Source organism: Artemia franciscana, chromosome 7, assembly GCF_032884065.1.
Source record: "Artemia franciscana chromosome 7, ASM3288406v1, whole genome shotgun sequence".
NCBI classification, from domain to species: Eukaryota; Metazoa; Arthropoda; class Branchiopoda; order Anostraca; family Artemiidae; genus Artemia; species Artemia franciscana.
In genome coordinates, this window is record NC_088869.1 from 39445774 (window position 1) to 39462791 (window position 17018).

The window sequence follows — 17018 nt, forward strand, 5'->3', positions numbered from 1 at the left end:
GACGTCACCTGATCCACAGACAGACAGACAACTTATTTTTATATATATACTAGCTGTTGGGGTGGCGCTTCGCGCCACCCCAACACCTAGTTGGTGGGGGCGCTTCGCGCCCCCCCCAAGCCCCCCCGCGCGCGTAAGTCGTTACGCGCCATAATAGTTACGCGCCATTGTAGTTGTGTCCCTATGTCCCACCTGTGAATATAGATATATATATATAGATATGGTTTTAACTACGTAAAACTTGCGAATATACAACATTCTTTGCTGTCCCATTGTCTTTGCATATAAATAGATTGTCAGGTTATCCCCCTGTTTCCCCCGGTGTCCCCGTTGTAGTTGTGTCCCTGTGTCCCGGTCGTCATTTATATTCCCTGTGTCCCGGGTCCCGGTCATCATTTGTATCCCGGTGTCCCGGTCTGTATATACATTCGTTTTTTAGTTTTGTTTTTCTCCTTTATTTTTTTCCTTTTTTTTTCTTTTTTAGCTTATTTAGATTTTTAGATTTTTTAGTTTTTTTTATTAGTTTTTAGTTTTTATTTCTTTTTAGTTTTTTTGTCCCGGTCGTCATTTATATCCCCCTGTTTCCCCCGGTGTCCCCGTTGTAGTTGTGTCCCTGTGTCCCGGTCGTTATTTATATTCCCTGTGTCCCGGTCGTCATTTGTATCCCGGTGTACCGGTCTGTATATACATTCGTTTTTTAGTTTTGTTTTTCTCCTTTATTTTTTTCCTTTTTTTTTCTTTTTTAGTTTATTTAGATTTTTAGATTTTTTAGTTTTTTTTATTAGTTTTTAGTTTTTTTTTCTTTTTAGTTTTTTTGTAGTTTTTACCTTCTTTTTAGTTTTGTTAATTTTTTTTTTTACTTGTGTCCTGGTCGTCATTTATACTCCCTGTGTCCCGGTGCTTTGTTGATTGCTAATCGAACATTCCTTTTGTCCTGGTCGCTTTCTCTTTGAGTGTCGTCATTTATTTTTTTCTTTTTTAGTTCTTTTAGTTTTTACCTTTTTTAGTTTTTTTTTAGTTTTTAGTTTTTTTAGTTTTTTACCTTTTTTTAGTTTTTTTAGTTTTTTAGCTTTTTTATTTTTTTTATTAGTTTTTAGTTTTTTTGTAGTTTTTGCCTTTTTTTTTAGTTTTTTGTCCTGGTCGCTTTCTCTTTGAGTGTCGTCATTTATTAGTTTTTTCCTTTTTTTTTTTAGTTTTTTATTGGTTTTTACCTTTATTTTAGCTTATTTTTCAGTTTTTTCCTTTTTTTTAGTTTTTTTTTATTTTTTATTTTTTTTAGTTTTTTACCTTTTTTTAGTTTTTTTAGTTTTTTTAGTTTTTTAGCTTTTTTACTTTTTTTATTAGTTTTTAGTTTTTTTTTGTAGTTTTTGCCTTTTTTTAGTTTTTTCAGTTTTTTTTTTAGTTTTTTATTGGTTTTTACCTTTATAGTTTTTTTAGTTTTTTAGCTTTTTTATTTTTTTTATTAGTTTTTAGTTTTTTTTGTAGTTTTTGCCTTTTTTTAGTTTTTTCAGTTTTGACGTCACCTAATCCAGTTTTTTCAGGTGACGTCACCTGACACATCCATCCACACATCCATCCACACATCCACAGACAGACAACTTATTTTTATATATATTTTAGCTTATTTTTCAGTTTTTTCCTTTTTTTTAGTTTTTTTTTATTTTTTATTTTTTTTAGTTTTTTACCTTTTTTAGTTTTTTTAGTTTTTTAGCTTTTTTACTTTTTTTATTAGTTTTTAGTTTTTTTTTGTAGTTTTTGCCTTTTTTTAGTTTTTTCAGTTTTTTTTTTAGTTTTTTATTGGTTTTTACCTTTATAGTTTTTTTAGTTTTTTAGCTTTTTTATTTTTTTTATTAGTTTTTAGTTTTTTTTGTAGTTTTTGCCTTTTTTTAGTTTTTTCAGTTTTGACGTCACCTAATCCAGTTTTTTCAGGTGACGTCACCTGACACATCCATCCACACATCCATCCACACATCCACAGACAGACAACTTATTTTTATATATATAGATATATATATATATATATATATATATATATATATATATATATATATATATATATATATATATATATATATATATATATATATATATATATATAATATTAATTATTTAATTATATATATATATAATTATAAAATAAAAAATATAAAAATTATAACTTATAAAATAAAAATTAATTAACATATAAAATTTTATGATTAAGGGAAAAAGAATGCGTCGTCCCTTAAAATTTTTGGCATAATATTATAGCTGTAAATTTCTTAATAAATTTAATTTATAATTAATTAAATTCAATTAATTAATTAATTTTTTTAAATATAAAATTTTATGATTAAGGGAAAAGGAATGTGTCGTCCCTTAAAATGTTTGGCATAATATTATAGCTGTAAATTTCTTAATAAATTTAATTTATAATTAATTAAATTTAATTAATAAATTAATTTTTTTTAAATATAAAATTTTATGATTAAGGGAAAAAGAATGTGTCGTCCCTCAAAATTTTAGGTTATGTTGTAGCTGACATTTGAAGACGTTCATCGTCCATTATTTCAGCTATCTTTGTAAAAATATTTTGAGGGGGAAAGAAAATAATAAACAAAGTAGTAAATCTGAAAACTAAAAATGGATTTTTAGGCGACATCCCTCCTTCATTCACCTAATGCAGTTTATAAGTTATGACGGAGAAAAAAAACGTACAAGTTAAAACAATTTCATATGGAAAGCGTCCCTTCCAAGACATGGACTGTAGAATAATTATGCAAAGCGCACCGAGACTCGAATTATTTCGCAAATCGGGATTACAACCTTCTGGGAAAGGAGACTCGTGTAAAAACTCGAATTGCAAGTTTGCATAGAACATTTTTCAAAGAATTCATCTATTTTTTTATTTTTTACTTTTTTTTTTGAATGACTTGACAGCCATATCCCCTAATTTTGAGGAATAATTCGGTGGCGAAAAATGCTATTTTTTGCTGTTTACTAGAAAAACTGCCAAGATTTGCCGATAATATGCCAAAAACTATTTACCGAAATACTATGGTCAACAAGAAAAACACTTTGATACAGGTGGCAGCAAGACTAAAAAGCAAAAGAAAAAGAATTAAATTCGTTTTCTAGATTCATACCATTAAGCTTCTGTTGATTTTTCAAAAATCCATGTTTTGCTTAAAGGTTCAAGACTTTGCATGACCTCTCATATCTTTTATTCTAATCAAATTGCTTTAATCATCCTCTCAACTACTTACAATTCAATATTTTGTCTGAATTCTACAAACTATCTATATATATATTATTAATAATAAACAGGTGTTGTTCATTTAACTATTTCTTTCAAATATTTTCTAGTTATATACGTAGATTTGTTTTATTATAGTTTTGAAAGAATATCCTAATTTTTTTTATAATATCAGATCCAATTTTTTTTTGCCATATATGTATTTATTTATAATTAACATTTACGTTTTCAGAGGGTAGTTCACCTTGATCTTGTTAGCTAGTTCCATTGACTCAGGACCATCTATACCCAGTTTTGTCTGTAATATTAGAGTAACTGTGCTAAACCGAATAATAGAAATTCATAATTCTAATATTAAACAGTAAAATAACTATTTCTAATATTCTAAAATAACTATATTTAAAAACTGTATATATAACTATATCTATTTCTAATATCTAAAATAACTATTTCTATATTTAACTGTAAAATAACTTGAGAGCAAATATTCTTTTTAAGATATTTATTAAAAGAGCTTCAATGCAAAGTTATGAACAAAAGCAGCATTTTACAGATGCGGCTAAGTATTATCCATACACTTGACGACTGGAAGATTTAAGTGAGCCAGCCAGCCAGGACCGACAAATCTGGAAACGATAAATAGTTCTATGGCCATAGACCCGTTTGTCGTTTCCAGATTATTATTTATTTTTTTGTCATGGCTGGTCCTTTTACTACCTACCTCCTTTTTTCTTCCTCCTTTTCCTACCTCCTTTTACTATTCTTACCTGCTTTTACTCGCGATGTTAATTTTGTGCCACCGTGTTTCGAACGTTTTCTTGTGCAGTGTGGAAGAAAAATATAAATATATGAATTAATTTTGTAAGAAAATGCTAATAGAATGATAACTAACTTAATAGAATGTAACTAGATGATTAAGTGTCGACTTTACTTTCGCCTCCTCATTTATTTATTCTATTTATTCTCTATTTATTTTCCTATTTATTCCTATTTATTCTCTTTTTCAGAGAGTTGGTCACTTCGACCCAGTAACCCGAGTTCCATTAACTCAGGATCAGCTGATACCCAATTTTGCTATGAAGGAAGTTGTTGACGCCTTCTTAAGTGAGAACGAGTGGGCCATTGACTACTGACAAATCCGGAATTGGCATCCATATTTTTAACTTTCTTGTAATGTATTTACGTTCGATTGATTTATCCGTTGTTTTATTCAAGCCACTGTTTTTAATCAAGAATTTTTTTTTCAAGAGCGACATGATTCCGCAATTATAATGCTAAAAAAGGTATTTTTCAAAATCTCAGAGGGGGGGAGCATCGATTAGATAAGGTTTGGATGGATCAAATTTTTTATTTTTAAAATGGATTATCATTAGCTCACTTTGACCAAATTCGTATTTCGAGGTAAAAAAAAAAATTCACGAGCTTTAGATGATTTGAAACAAAATGCAAGTAAAATTGCTAAAAATTATATTAACAAATAAAATCTCTAACGCAAACTTAATAATTATTCTTTGAATGTCAGGTAAATTCTTCATTTGATGAATTTGATGCAGAAAAGAAAATATGTATATTTTAATCGAGAACTATGAAAATCTTTAAGATCCGTTACGTGGTTTAGGAATAACATTTCTAGCTAAAAACCCTGTTGTATGAAACTTGTGCCTCCCCAAAATATAAATTCTAGATCCCCTTGCCCCCCTTCAAAAATAAGTCTTGAAACTTCTAACGCCATATCCCAGCCGCGAAAAAAAAAACAAGATGCGATTACTAAAACACAAAATTCCTATAATAAAAATGCTTCCTTGCCATTAGGCATCGGGTACCCGTCACTTGATGTACACCATCACACAATATTCCCATATTAATGATTGCCTGGGACTCGTAGACAATTAGGGCTACATCCAGTAAGACAATAGAATTATAAGGTGCGGGATCACGTTCCTTCTTGCTTTTTGCTGGAAATATAACTGTTAGTATAAACTGTTTATTCAATTTTAATTTGTTCTATCCTGTTATAAAAGTTCAAGTAAAAATATAAGTATATTTATACTTGATTAGAAATATAAGAATATATTTAAAATATAACTATATTCAAAACTTAATTATAATGTCACAGAATGAATGGGTGACTGACTGTTGAAGAAGCCGGAGCTAGCTCAAATCCCCACCGCGCTTCTTTTTTTATTTTTAACGTTCAGTTAGCTTAAAAGCCCAGTTTAAGTTGTTTTGTAGCTAGGGTTATGTAGAAAAGTACCAAATTAATTCGAGGCTTGAACTGGTGAAAACATCACAGTGATTTTTGGCCCAAATTTGATTTGAATTTTCTAAATTGTTTTGTATTGAAAATGTGCAAATAAATGTGAGATAAAATTTAAAAAACTAAGTTAATTTAGTCTAAGCCTTGAAGAGTAGTTAATCCTTTTTTGCAGAACACTTTTTTGTTCACTTGGCCCGACACTGAGCAGATACGTTCAAAAGAAAGTATTTTGACCGAGAGGAATTCATACTCAAAATGAATAAATGAAACAAAAATCATTATGTCTGGAAAACATCTTAGGTCAGGCGACCCCTCACCGCTTTTTAATTTTGCCTTAAGGAAGAAACTTACATATGATACTTAACCTATTTTCCACTGCACACCTTCTTAACTGATTATATTATAAATTTGCAATTTTTAATTTTCTTTATGCATTTTACACTTATTTTGCAGTTTTCTTACTTACACTGTGAAGATTTTTGCCATTATGCTATGATCATTTTCACCAACTTTTCCCAATTTTAGCTTAAAGAAAAAAAATTGAACATTGTATTTAATTTATTTTTCTCTTCCCATCTTTTTAACTGATTGTTTTATAAATTTAAAGTTGTGATTTGTCTTTATTTATCTTACTCATTTTTTCTTACTTTTTATGGTCTATTTTTATTTACGCTATGATTATTTACACTAGAAAATGTTTTCTTTCAATTTTACCTTAAAGAAAAACTTAATTATCATCTCGAAGTTACTTTCCACTTCCCACATTTCTAACATATTATATTCTAATGTGTAATTTTAACCTACAACGTTTTTCTTTCTTTGCATGTTTTATTCTTACTGATGTTGTGAACATTTGCGTAAAATGTTTCTCCAATCTTACCTTGAAAAAGAAATTAGAATATTGCCTCTAACTTGTATTCCACTTCCCACCTTTTTACCTGATTATATTATGTTATGTTACGAAGTTAAAATTTTAAGTTTTCTTACTTACGCTATGATTAGTCACGACTAAGTATATTGTATCATTTTTTGGTGTTGAATAATTATTTAGGGAATGGAATACTGATACAGGTTTAAGCATTTGGTGAGTAATCATTTAGTTCTCAATATTCCACTGCATTAAAGTTACTTATATTCTCATTTTTTATTTATGACATAATTTGTTTTTCCCTTTCTGTGGTAATTATCTGCTACGACTTCACCATGGCATTTGTTTGGTATACTGGTCTATTGTTGTTGTTGGTTGGCTTTAGTTTGCTCATAATTAATCTTGAGTACCGCTCCCGCCTTCAAATAATTCTCCTATATTGGATGGTTCTAAAGGGGCAGTTTTCATGTCAGTCTGACAATTTTTCGAAATTTCCAGAACTTTTTCTGGAAATTTCCAGAATAAAGATCACGGATGCGTGTTTATTTGTTTTGTTTTTTTCCAGGGGTGATCGTATCAACCTAGGGCTCCTGGAATATCAAAGAGGGCTAATTCGAACAAAAATTAAAAGTCCTAGTGCCCTTTTTAAGCGATCAAAAAAATGGAGGGCTACCTACCTCCCCGGCCACTTTTTCCCAAAATCATCCGATCGAAATTTTGAGATAGTGATTTTGTTCATCATAGTCGCCTTTGCCTTTGGGAATAACATTGTTGGTTGGGTTTAGTTTGTTCATAGTTTATTTTGAGAACCGTTCCCGACTTCAAATAATTCTCTTATACGGGAGGATTCTAATGGTGCAGTTTTCATTTCAATCTGACAATTTTTGTTTGAAATTTCTAGAATTTTTCTGGAAATTTCCAGAAAAAAGATCATGGATGTGTGTTGATTTGCTCTTTTTTTTTCTCCAGGGGTGGTCGTATCGACCTAGTGGTCCTAGAATATCAGAAGAGTTTTCATTTCAATGTGACAGTGGTCTCGTGGGTTTCAGACGATTTTTCGAAATTTCCAGATTTTTTTTTTCCACAGCGAAATTTTACCATTAAAGCTAATGGAAATAAGAGTTGCTGATCCCGAATCAGCTTCAAATGCCGTAGGGCTTAACAATTTTTTTTCTTTTAAAACATGTTTTTAGATTTTTGGATACTACGGGCAACTCGTTCTTTGCTAAGAGAGAGAGACAGAAACATTTATTTAAACAACAATCGTAGCTCAAATGGCTAATTTCATGTTGAACTACAAAACATGTTATTATGCACTATTATATAATGACGTAAAAAAAAGGACGAAAGAGTTCTGGCTGTGGTTTGTCCGAGCACGCACAGGCACAAGTTTTAGGCTTCTGTCTCGTGCCGCTGACTGTCGGGGCTTCTGGGGGTAAAATGTCACGATGAGCAGGGTTAGACAGCAGCATTTTGCCAAACCTTTGGATAAGGTCACCCGAACGGAGTTCCAAACTTTGGAGTTCAAGGGTTGCTAGGACATCGTGGTGGGAAATGTCTCTATTACTCAGGATGATCCTGGTTGTCCGTTTTTGGGCTGACGTGTGTATCCTAGTATTCTGAGGCCTTCCCCAGCACCAATAATAAAGACAGAAATCAGAAATATTCTCGGGACTCATGAGGGATCAGACATACACATGCTCCTCTTCCATTCCAATCTATTCAATAAATCATTTTATTAATACTAAAAACACTATTGCAAACGTAAATTGGTTATTAGGCCCATGAAACTTGGTTGTAGCCTCCCTCTTTACACCCTCCAAAAAGTTCCCATTTACCTTAAATCTTTCTGTATAACCTCCTCCCACTTCAACCACGGACGACTTGCTTTCCGTTTGCTATATACGGTTGGCCGAAAAGGACTATCATTGGTAATCTGTCTTCGTCTGCAGGACGTGCCCTAGCGATCTACTGTTTGAACGTGCCATCAGAACCTACTGTTTGAAATATGGTCAGCCAACCGGATACCCAGAACAATCTGTAGGTGATTTCTCTTGAAAAAATTCGCCAAATCTTTGTTGCTTTTTGGAGCGCTCATGCTTCAGAACCACATGTAACCACTGTCACCACTGTAGCTTCCCACATTCTAATTTTGGTTTGCAGACTTATCTTCCTATTCTTCCGAACTTTTTAACTGTAAAGAAAAAACACTTTGAGCCTTGGCTATTCTTCTTATAACGTCTTCACTGCTCCCACCGTCTTTACTAATAATGTTACCAAGGTAAGTGAATCTGCCCATTTGATCAATCTTTTCGTTACCCGATGTCACCTTTTCATCTTTACTTATTCCTAGTCTTAGTGACTTAGTCTTCTTAACATTAAGCATAATCTAAGTCTAGATTATGCATAATCTAAGTCTAGGAAAGCTTTTCCTCCCCATTTGATTCCACGTTCTCCCATTCCCTTTCCTGTGCTCCCTAAGACAAAGTCCATCAAAATGATCCATATAAAGGGGAATAGAAATCAACCTTTGCTTAACTCCTGATTTAATACAAAACCCGCTACTAACCTCATTTCCTACCTTAACCGTAGCAGTGTTATTCCCGCACATATCACTAATGATTTCAATTTATTTTTCTGGATAAGCCACACAAGGATAAGACCTTTGCTAAAGCTCTTCTATCAACAGAATTGAACCCTTGCTCATAATATATCAAAACCAGGGGTGTTTGACCCTGAAGACCAGGGGTGTTTGATTATTATTTGAAGTACAAAGGTACTTCTCAATTATTAACCTAAGAGTGAAAATTTGGTCGACACATCCTCTACTCTTTCTATAAACGTACAATTTTTCTCTTATAACTTTGTCTACATTATCTTTCAGTCTAAAAAGTATCATATTACTAAGTAATTTGCTACCTACGGAGATCAAACTAATACCTCAATAATCACAACACTTAGTATATCATATTTCTTATTCAGTGATTTAGTTACAGTTTTCCTAAAATTACGAAGTACTTCCTCTTTTTCAAAAATCATCTTCATGATCATCAGTAACTTATCCATAACTTCAGAGCCACCAAATTTGAGAAACTTATGTACCACACTATTAGCACATGGGGCCTTATTATTTTACAATACTTCAATTTCCTTCTATATGTTTTTCCATAACTCTATCTTGGTTTACCACATTTTCAAAATGTTGTGCCCATCTCTCTTTAAATTTTTCGGTATCATTAATTGAGGCCCCATTCTTGTCTTTAGCTGGGACGAGTCCGGATTGACTACTCCCTCTCAGTTTATTAACAGGCCAGTACAATATTTTACTATTATGCCGCCTAGCTGCATCTTCCAGATCCTCGGCAATTTTATTCATGGCCTCCGCTTCACCCAATTCTTTTTGTTTTTCTTATTTTCCCTTTGGGTGCTCAATTTTGCATCTAAGAAGAATCAATGGGATACCACATGAAACATATCATTGACTATACAGAATCTAAAAGCGGGGACCCAATTTATGTTCAATCAAGAAACTTATCTAGATGTAAGATCTCATTGAATTTTTGAATAGAAACTGATTATGTCCAATCTATGCTGTTCTAGATGTATTTTCTAGAAACTTGCAATAGAAACTGATTATGTCCACTCTATGCTCATCTAGATGTAGCTGTATAGATATCATATCTTCTAGAAACTGATTATTTTCATTCTATACTCATCTAGATACAGCTAGTTATTTGTAGTATTTTCTAGAAATTTCCACAGAAACTGAGTACACTCAATTTCTGCTCATTTAGATGTAGCTAGACATTTGTAGTAGGCTATTTGCCAGAAATTTCCCTTATATCAAGTTATGCCCATTTCTGGACCAGAGTTGCCAACTACCGACATAAAAAAGAGTGCAAATCAAGGCCAAAAAAGATTGCAAATTGTTAAAAGAGAGTGCAAGTCAAAAATTTTGCGCATGTGGCTGTCGCCGCGCTCGCAGCTCAATTCACTGTTCTGAACACTCTTAAGCCATTTACGAATAATTGTTAGTTATTCTTTGATCAATTAGCATATTACCTCATAGTTTTTCCAACTGTATTAAAATAAAGTTAGGAGTATTTCCTACTTAAATAACCGTCTCAATAACGCGGTAGATAATAATTATCATTCTTTTTTAGCTTAAAATGTACTGCTATGCTTGAAACTTGAAAGTGTTTATTGTGTTGCGATAGCAACACTTTTTTTTGTTCCTAGCACCTTGATTTCAGCTTATTCCTAGAAAGTGGTAATGGTCTAACCTCTGCGGTGTCTACGGAAAGTATGGACCTTAGGCTGGATTGATGAATATGACTTTGCATTTTGGAAAGCATCGTAGACCTGTTGCCTGGGGCCAAAAAGGATGGTTTTTGCTTGTCCTTGAGCCAGAGCCTATTGTGTTTGAAGTGACTTGGAGTTGTAAAGCCTATGTCAGAGGGAACTATCTGAAGTTACGCAGTCAAGCTTTCGTTTCGTCAAACCATGTTTCTGGTTTCGAGTTCAAAGCTCTGCTCTAGCAGGCAAGAAGGCAGGCACCAGTTTCAAATTGAAGATGGACTAAAAGCTGTAATTGTTCAACATATGCGGCAGTTACCCAGCCCCACAGCCAATATATCTTCTTTGAGTGATAAATAGAAAAAAATACAGAAACAAAAAGTGGGGACTGAAAGTGCTGCCATCTGTTGTTTCTACCTATTTCTGTTCATGATTTCAGCTGAGTTTATCATTCGGTTTTTCGCAGGATTGCGGTAGAGAAATGGTATCAGATGTGCCTCTTAAACTATAAAAGTTATCTCATTGCTACAGAAATTAGAGTTTATCCTTCGCTCCTTTCTAAGTGATGACGTTAGAAACTTGGTCTACGGCAAAAAAGTCAACTTTTGAACTAAGACAGATAGATTTTTTTTCGACAGCAGTCGATAGTTCTTGATGAGCTGATCAAAGTATATGTCATCCATTTTTGGTAGAAAAATTCCTTCTTGAGATATACTAGTTTAAAAGTTTAAAAGGGTTGACAACTTCAGTAGTAAAGCACACACTGAAACCAAAAATAGGCTGATACCAATTGTGAGACATTTAGGGGAGTTTTAAGCAACAGTCAGCTGTTAGCTCATAATCATCTTCGGCAACGAGGGGTTCGTAAATTTTGCTAGTTGGCGTACCTATTACTTGTTTCCGGTGTATTTGATGATAAGAACAAATTGGTTCTAGTAGTAAGACATGTTGGAGATTTGTAAGTAATAATTGGCTGTTAGTCTACAATCATCTTCAGATTAACAATTTCAGCGTTTAATCGAAGCGAGGAAATAAAACTAAAGTGTTGCTCTCGCAGCGCTTTACTCGGCGAAGCCGAACAAAGGTTGCCGCAGCACCTAAACGTTTCCCATGCAACTTAGATCTAGTTTTGATTCTTTGGATCTTTAACTGAACGATAGTTGACTTCATCAAATGTTTAGATAACGTTTTGTCTCCATTTTATCCAAATGTTTTGAAAGGAATATAAGAGGTCCAAATAACTCGTTGTGGACTATAGCTGACTTCACTGTAGTCAATACATGTATATAAATATATATACATATATGTATATATATATATATATATATATATATATATATATATATATATATATATATATATATATATATATATATATATATATATATATATATATATATATATATATATATACACATATATATATATATATATATATATATATATATATATATATATATATATATATATATATATATATATATATATATATATATATATATATATAGGTTAATAATTGAGAAGTCCCTTCGTTGTCAAACACCTTTTGTCCTTAGTTTTATCGATTATGAGCAAGCTTTCGATTCTGTTGATAGAACAGCGTTAATAAAGGTCTTATCGTTATATGGTATACCAGAAAAATACATTAAAGTGATTTGTGCTATGTACGAGAATAATACTGCTGCGGTTAAGGTAGGAAATGAGGTTAGCAACTGTTTTTGTTTTAAATCAGGAGTTAAGCAGGGTTGTGTTCTATCCCCCCTTATATGGATCATTTTGATGGACTTCGTTTTAAGGAGCACAGGAAAGGCAATTGGAGACTATGGAATCAAATGGGGAGGAAGAACGCTCCTGGACTTAGATTATGCTGATGATTTAAGCATATTATACGAAAGTGTGAGCAAAATGAATGAATTTTTAGAGGTTTTACGAGTTCAGGGTGCTAAAATAGGCTTGAAAATTAATGTTAAGAAGACTAAGTCACTAAGGCTAGGAATAAGTGAAGATGAACAGGTGACATTAGTGATACAGGTGAGCTTCAGTTACCTTGGTAGTATTATTAGTAAAGATGGTGGGAGCAGTGAAGATGTTAAAAGTAGAATAGCTAAAGCTCAGGGTGTTTTTTCACAGTTAAAAAAAAAGTTTGGAAGAATAGAAAGATAAGTCTACAAACCAAGATTAGAATATTGGAAGCTACAATGATGACAGTGGTCAAATATGGCTCTGAATCATGGGCACTCCGAAAAGCAGATGAAAATTTACTAGATGTTTTCCAGAGAAATTGCCTACGGATTGTTCTGGGTACCCGGCTGACTGACCGTATTTCAAACAGTAGGTTGTACGAAAAGTGTGGTTCAATCCCGCTTTCTGGGGCTATAATGAAAGAAAGGTTGAAATGGCTAGGCCACGTTCTACGGATGAAGGATGACAGATTACCGAAGATTGTCCTTTTTGGCCAACCGTCTGGGGCTACACGGAAAGCAGGTCGTCCTTGTCTGGGTTGGGAGGATGTCATAAATAAAGATTTAAAGGAAATGGGAACTTCCTGGGAGGGTTTAAAGAGGGAGGCTTTAAATATATTAGGTTGGAGGAGGAGCGTGCGTAGCTGTGTTGGCCTCAGGCGGCTTGGTGCTGCAGTGAGTTCTTAGTAGTAGTATATATATATATATATATATATATATATATATATATATATATATATATATATATATATATATATATATATATATATATATATATATATATATATATATATATATATATATATATATATATATATATATATATTTCCTTTTCTTGTAAATTTATGTCCACGTTCTATACGAAATGAGTAGTTTTCTGGAAAAATCCCAGAAGCTGGATAGCTCCTTGTTAGGCGACGGTAGTGCTTTGGTCTGATAGGCTACATTAAGTTTGAGAACATAAATTAATGTGAATAAATGCGAAAGAGACAAGAGTGCTGCGAAAAAAGATCATGTGAATCAGATAAAACGGTCTTTCTGGGTTGTTTATTCCAACAAGCCAGAAGTGCAAAATGTAAATTATCTACTATAGAAAAACCACATCAATAGCTTACAAAAATTTTGAATGATATAAGAGACATATTATTTTAATTTCATGCGTTGGCAGTGTCGATTGAGGAGAAGTCGGAGCCCATCAATAGTTACACAGAATTTCATAAGAAGAATAAAGTTAATAAACCAAAATTTTTTATTACATCTTCAAAGAATAGTTCCCAGCGCATAAACAACATTAAATCATAATTTACTTCCAGCTCCTTTGACAGCTACAAGGATAGTAGTTGTAAACAACTACACTTTTACCACTACAAGCATATGCTACCTTATAGAATAAAAAAAAAATGGAGGGTACCACAATCTAGTGAAGATACATCCTCATGTGTGCAAATAAAAAAGATATACAAGCAGAACTTCAATCAATCAGTTCGTGGTAATGTTTACTTTAGAGCGACCCGGCTCTAAATTTTGATACCAATAGTTACATCAAAAGAATCACATTTTAATGCTGATTTTAAGTATTTAGATTTCATCAAGATCAGTTTTACCCATCAAAAGTTACGAGTCTGAGAAAATTTGCCTCATTTTAGAAAATAGGAAGAAGCACCCCCTAAAAGTCATACAATGTTAACGAAAATCACATCATCAGATTCAGCGTATCAGAGAATCTTATTGTGGAAGTTTCAAGCTCCTATCTACAAAAATGTGGAATTTCGAATTTTTGCCAGAAGACAGATCTTTTAATAAAAAACATATGCGGAAATTAACTTTGAATCAGTACAAAATTTCAAATAAAGCACCAATTAAAAAAAAGTAAACAACAATTAACCATAAAAAAATCATAAAAATCTTGGGATTTTAGAAGAAGGGCAGATTTTAATATAAAATGCTCCTGCACTCTGTGCATGACTGCTTATCAGATTACTATCAGTAGTGAAGTTTTTTTAAGGAAGAAGAAACAAAACCGATTTATTATCCTTCAAAACAGCATACAAACTACTTGTAGCTTCCAACTTATATAGACAAATTAACAATCAAATGAGTTACAGAATATGTAACAAATGGAACACACTTAATCTCTCGTATTCATTGTGTTTACAACTGACACACAGTGGACAGTAATCAAGTCTATAAAACAGGCAAGTTAAAAAAAAAAATACCATATTTGCTTATGCTTTATTCCTATGTAAAAAAGAATTATTTTTTACACTATAATAAATTCATCCAGTTGAATAGTAGGAAAGCAATTCTCGTACAAATTGAATATTAAATTCAGATTCAGGATTTAATTTTCACTATAGACGTAAGTTTGAACTATACCCCCGCTCCCAATGTACAAATATATACCCTGAATTGGTATATAGGAGTGGGGTGAAGTGGATTTACGCCAAGAGCGATTATTCTATTTTGAAAGAGCAGAAGGAAAGGCATCGAGTGGTATATTTATTTTATGGATAGGTCAATAATATGAACTGCTCAACATTTACCCATTTATTATTGACATTTTCAATATGCTTGAATTTTTTGACCCTGGATTCATTTCTGAGTGTCGTTCACCTGGCTCAGCTTCTGTCCAAGATAGCATGGAGTGTCTAAACTAAAACTTCATGCTACCCCATTCCCTTCTGTACACTTTTGTGTCATTTTGATAGTATGGGTTCCACCCAAATCAAATTCTTGGAACCTGGGCTGGTAAGTTAAGTTTTTTTCAGAAAAAATGGCTATCACAAGTAGAGACAGGTCATTCGTGCTTTAAAATGGTGCATACGTCTAAAGTCCTTGCAGAATTTTATTGTTTAAGAATTTTTAGTTTGAGAGTAGACTTAGAAAAGGTTTGGTTTGGTTATTTTTTCTCCATCGCTTTGCTGCATGTTGTATACTAGCTTTTCCATTTCCCAAAAGAATGGGTAGCCAAATAAATAATTTTTAACTTCCTTGTATAGAATTTGATGTTGAATCTATCTCGTTTTGTTGTTGCTGTTTGGAGTTTGACGCGTTCGACCAATAGGTCATATGTGTTCGTATCACTAGGTTGATCTCTGCCTTCTGTTATCACCTGCTTGCTTGGGTGTCACTTAAGTCAATATTTACTGGACCAGAACGGTATCACTTAACTTGCTAATGGAGGAGGATTTTTCGCCTGCAGCAACTGCCCGCGTTGAGAAACAGGAATCAAAATACTGCAACTATGCATTGTAAAATAGCAATTAAAGTACATGTACAACACAATTTTAATAATAATAAGATTTTACACATTTTAAAGATTCTCATACAACCAAATATAAAAATTTAACCAGATAAAATATATCCAAAATGATAAATAGGATAGCTCTAAAATCACTATTATATAGGTGAGAAAAAGTTTTCACCTGTTATTTATAATTTGGTCTGCTTCTTCGGAAATGGTTGAAAATACCAGAAAGACGCATGAGAGATGGCCCAAGCAGTAACCTCACAGGTCATACCGGTTATCTGTTGTATCTTTTGCACTTAAATAGTTGGATTCAAAGTAGTTTTTTTTCGCTAATATCTTTTTGTCATCATTTCGTTAAAGAGTGCAAAGAGCAAATAATGGTCAAAAAGAGTGAAAATCCAGTCCTTAGAGTGCAATGACAAAAAGAGTGCATTTCACATGAGTTGGCTACCCTGTTCTGGACTCATTTTCATTTCCCATTATGTTCAATCTATTCTTATCAAGATATAGCTAGAAATTTGTAGTATATTCTAGAAACTTCCTATCGAAAATAATTATGTCCAGCTACATCTAATGAGCGTAGGCCTATCTAGATGTAGCTGTCTAAATTTAGTGTCTTCCATAAACTTTCCATAGATGCTTATTATGTCAACTTTATGCTTGTCTAGATGCAGCTAGATATTTGTAGTATTTACAAGAAACTTCCCATAGAAACTAATTATATCCGATCTCTGCTCATTTAGATTGGGTATTTGTAGTATCTTTTGATTTTGGTCACCATATTTAATGGACAAAGGAGAGTAATTAATTGTCTTGCATCTGGTTTTCTCTGAACTCACTCGCAACTTAAGATGGTTAGTCTTTACCGTTACCTCATCTTTAATTCTTGTGGCAAGGCTAACACCGTCTTTTTCCTATTATTAAGGGAAGTTAACTGCGTTTGGTTACTGTTTTCCAAGTATATAATATAAAATAGTTGGAAGACAGTTTTTCAAATCATAAGGCAGATAGGAAATATAACGTAGTTGGATAATAGTTATGAAAACAGAAGAGGGGTTGGTAGAGGTAAGCCAAAAGAATATTGGTTATCTGTCCGTATTACATGCCTGTCATCATTTAATCAACTACTTGTCTTTATTAATAGCATTTAG

General features: G+C 32.5%; 1 protein-coding gene across 1 annotated transcript in view; it reads left to right on the plus strand.

The window, feature by feature from the left end:
- The window catches only part of LOC136029268 (E3 ubiquitin-protein ligase CHIP-like), a 42096-nt gene extending 36482 nt beyond the window's left edge, over positions 1-5614 (plus strand). The window contains exon 6 of the mRNA XM_065707514.1: positions 4243-5614. Coding sequence (XP_065563586.1) covers positions 4243-4368 — 126 coding nt within the window. The 3' untranslated portion in view covers positions 4369-5614. The remainder of the gene's footprint in view (positions 1-4242) is intronic.
- Positions 5615-17018: the final 11404 nt, after the last annotated feature.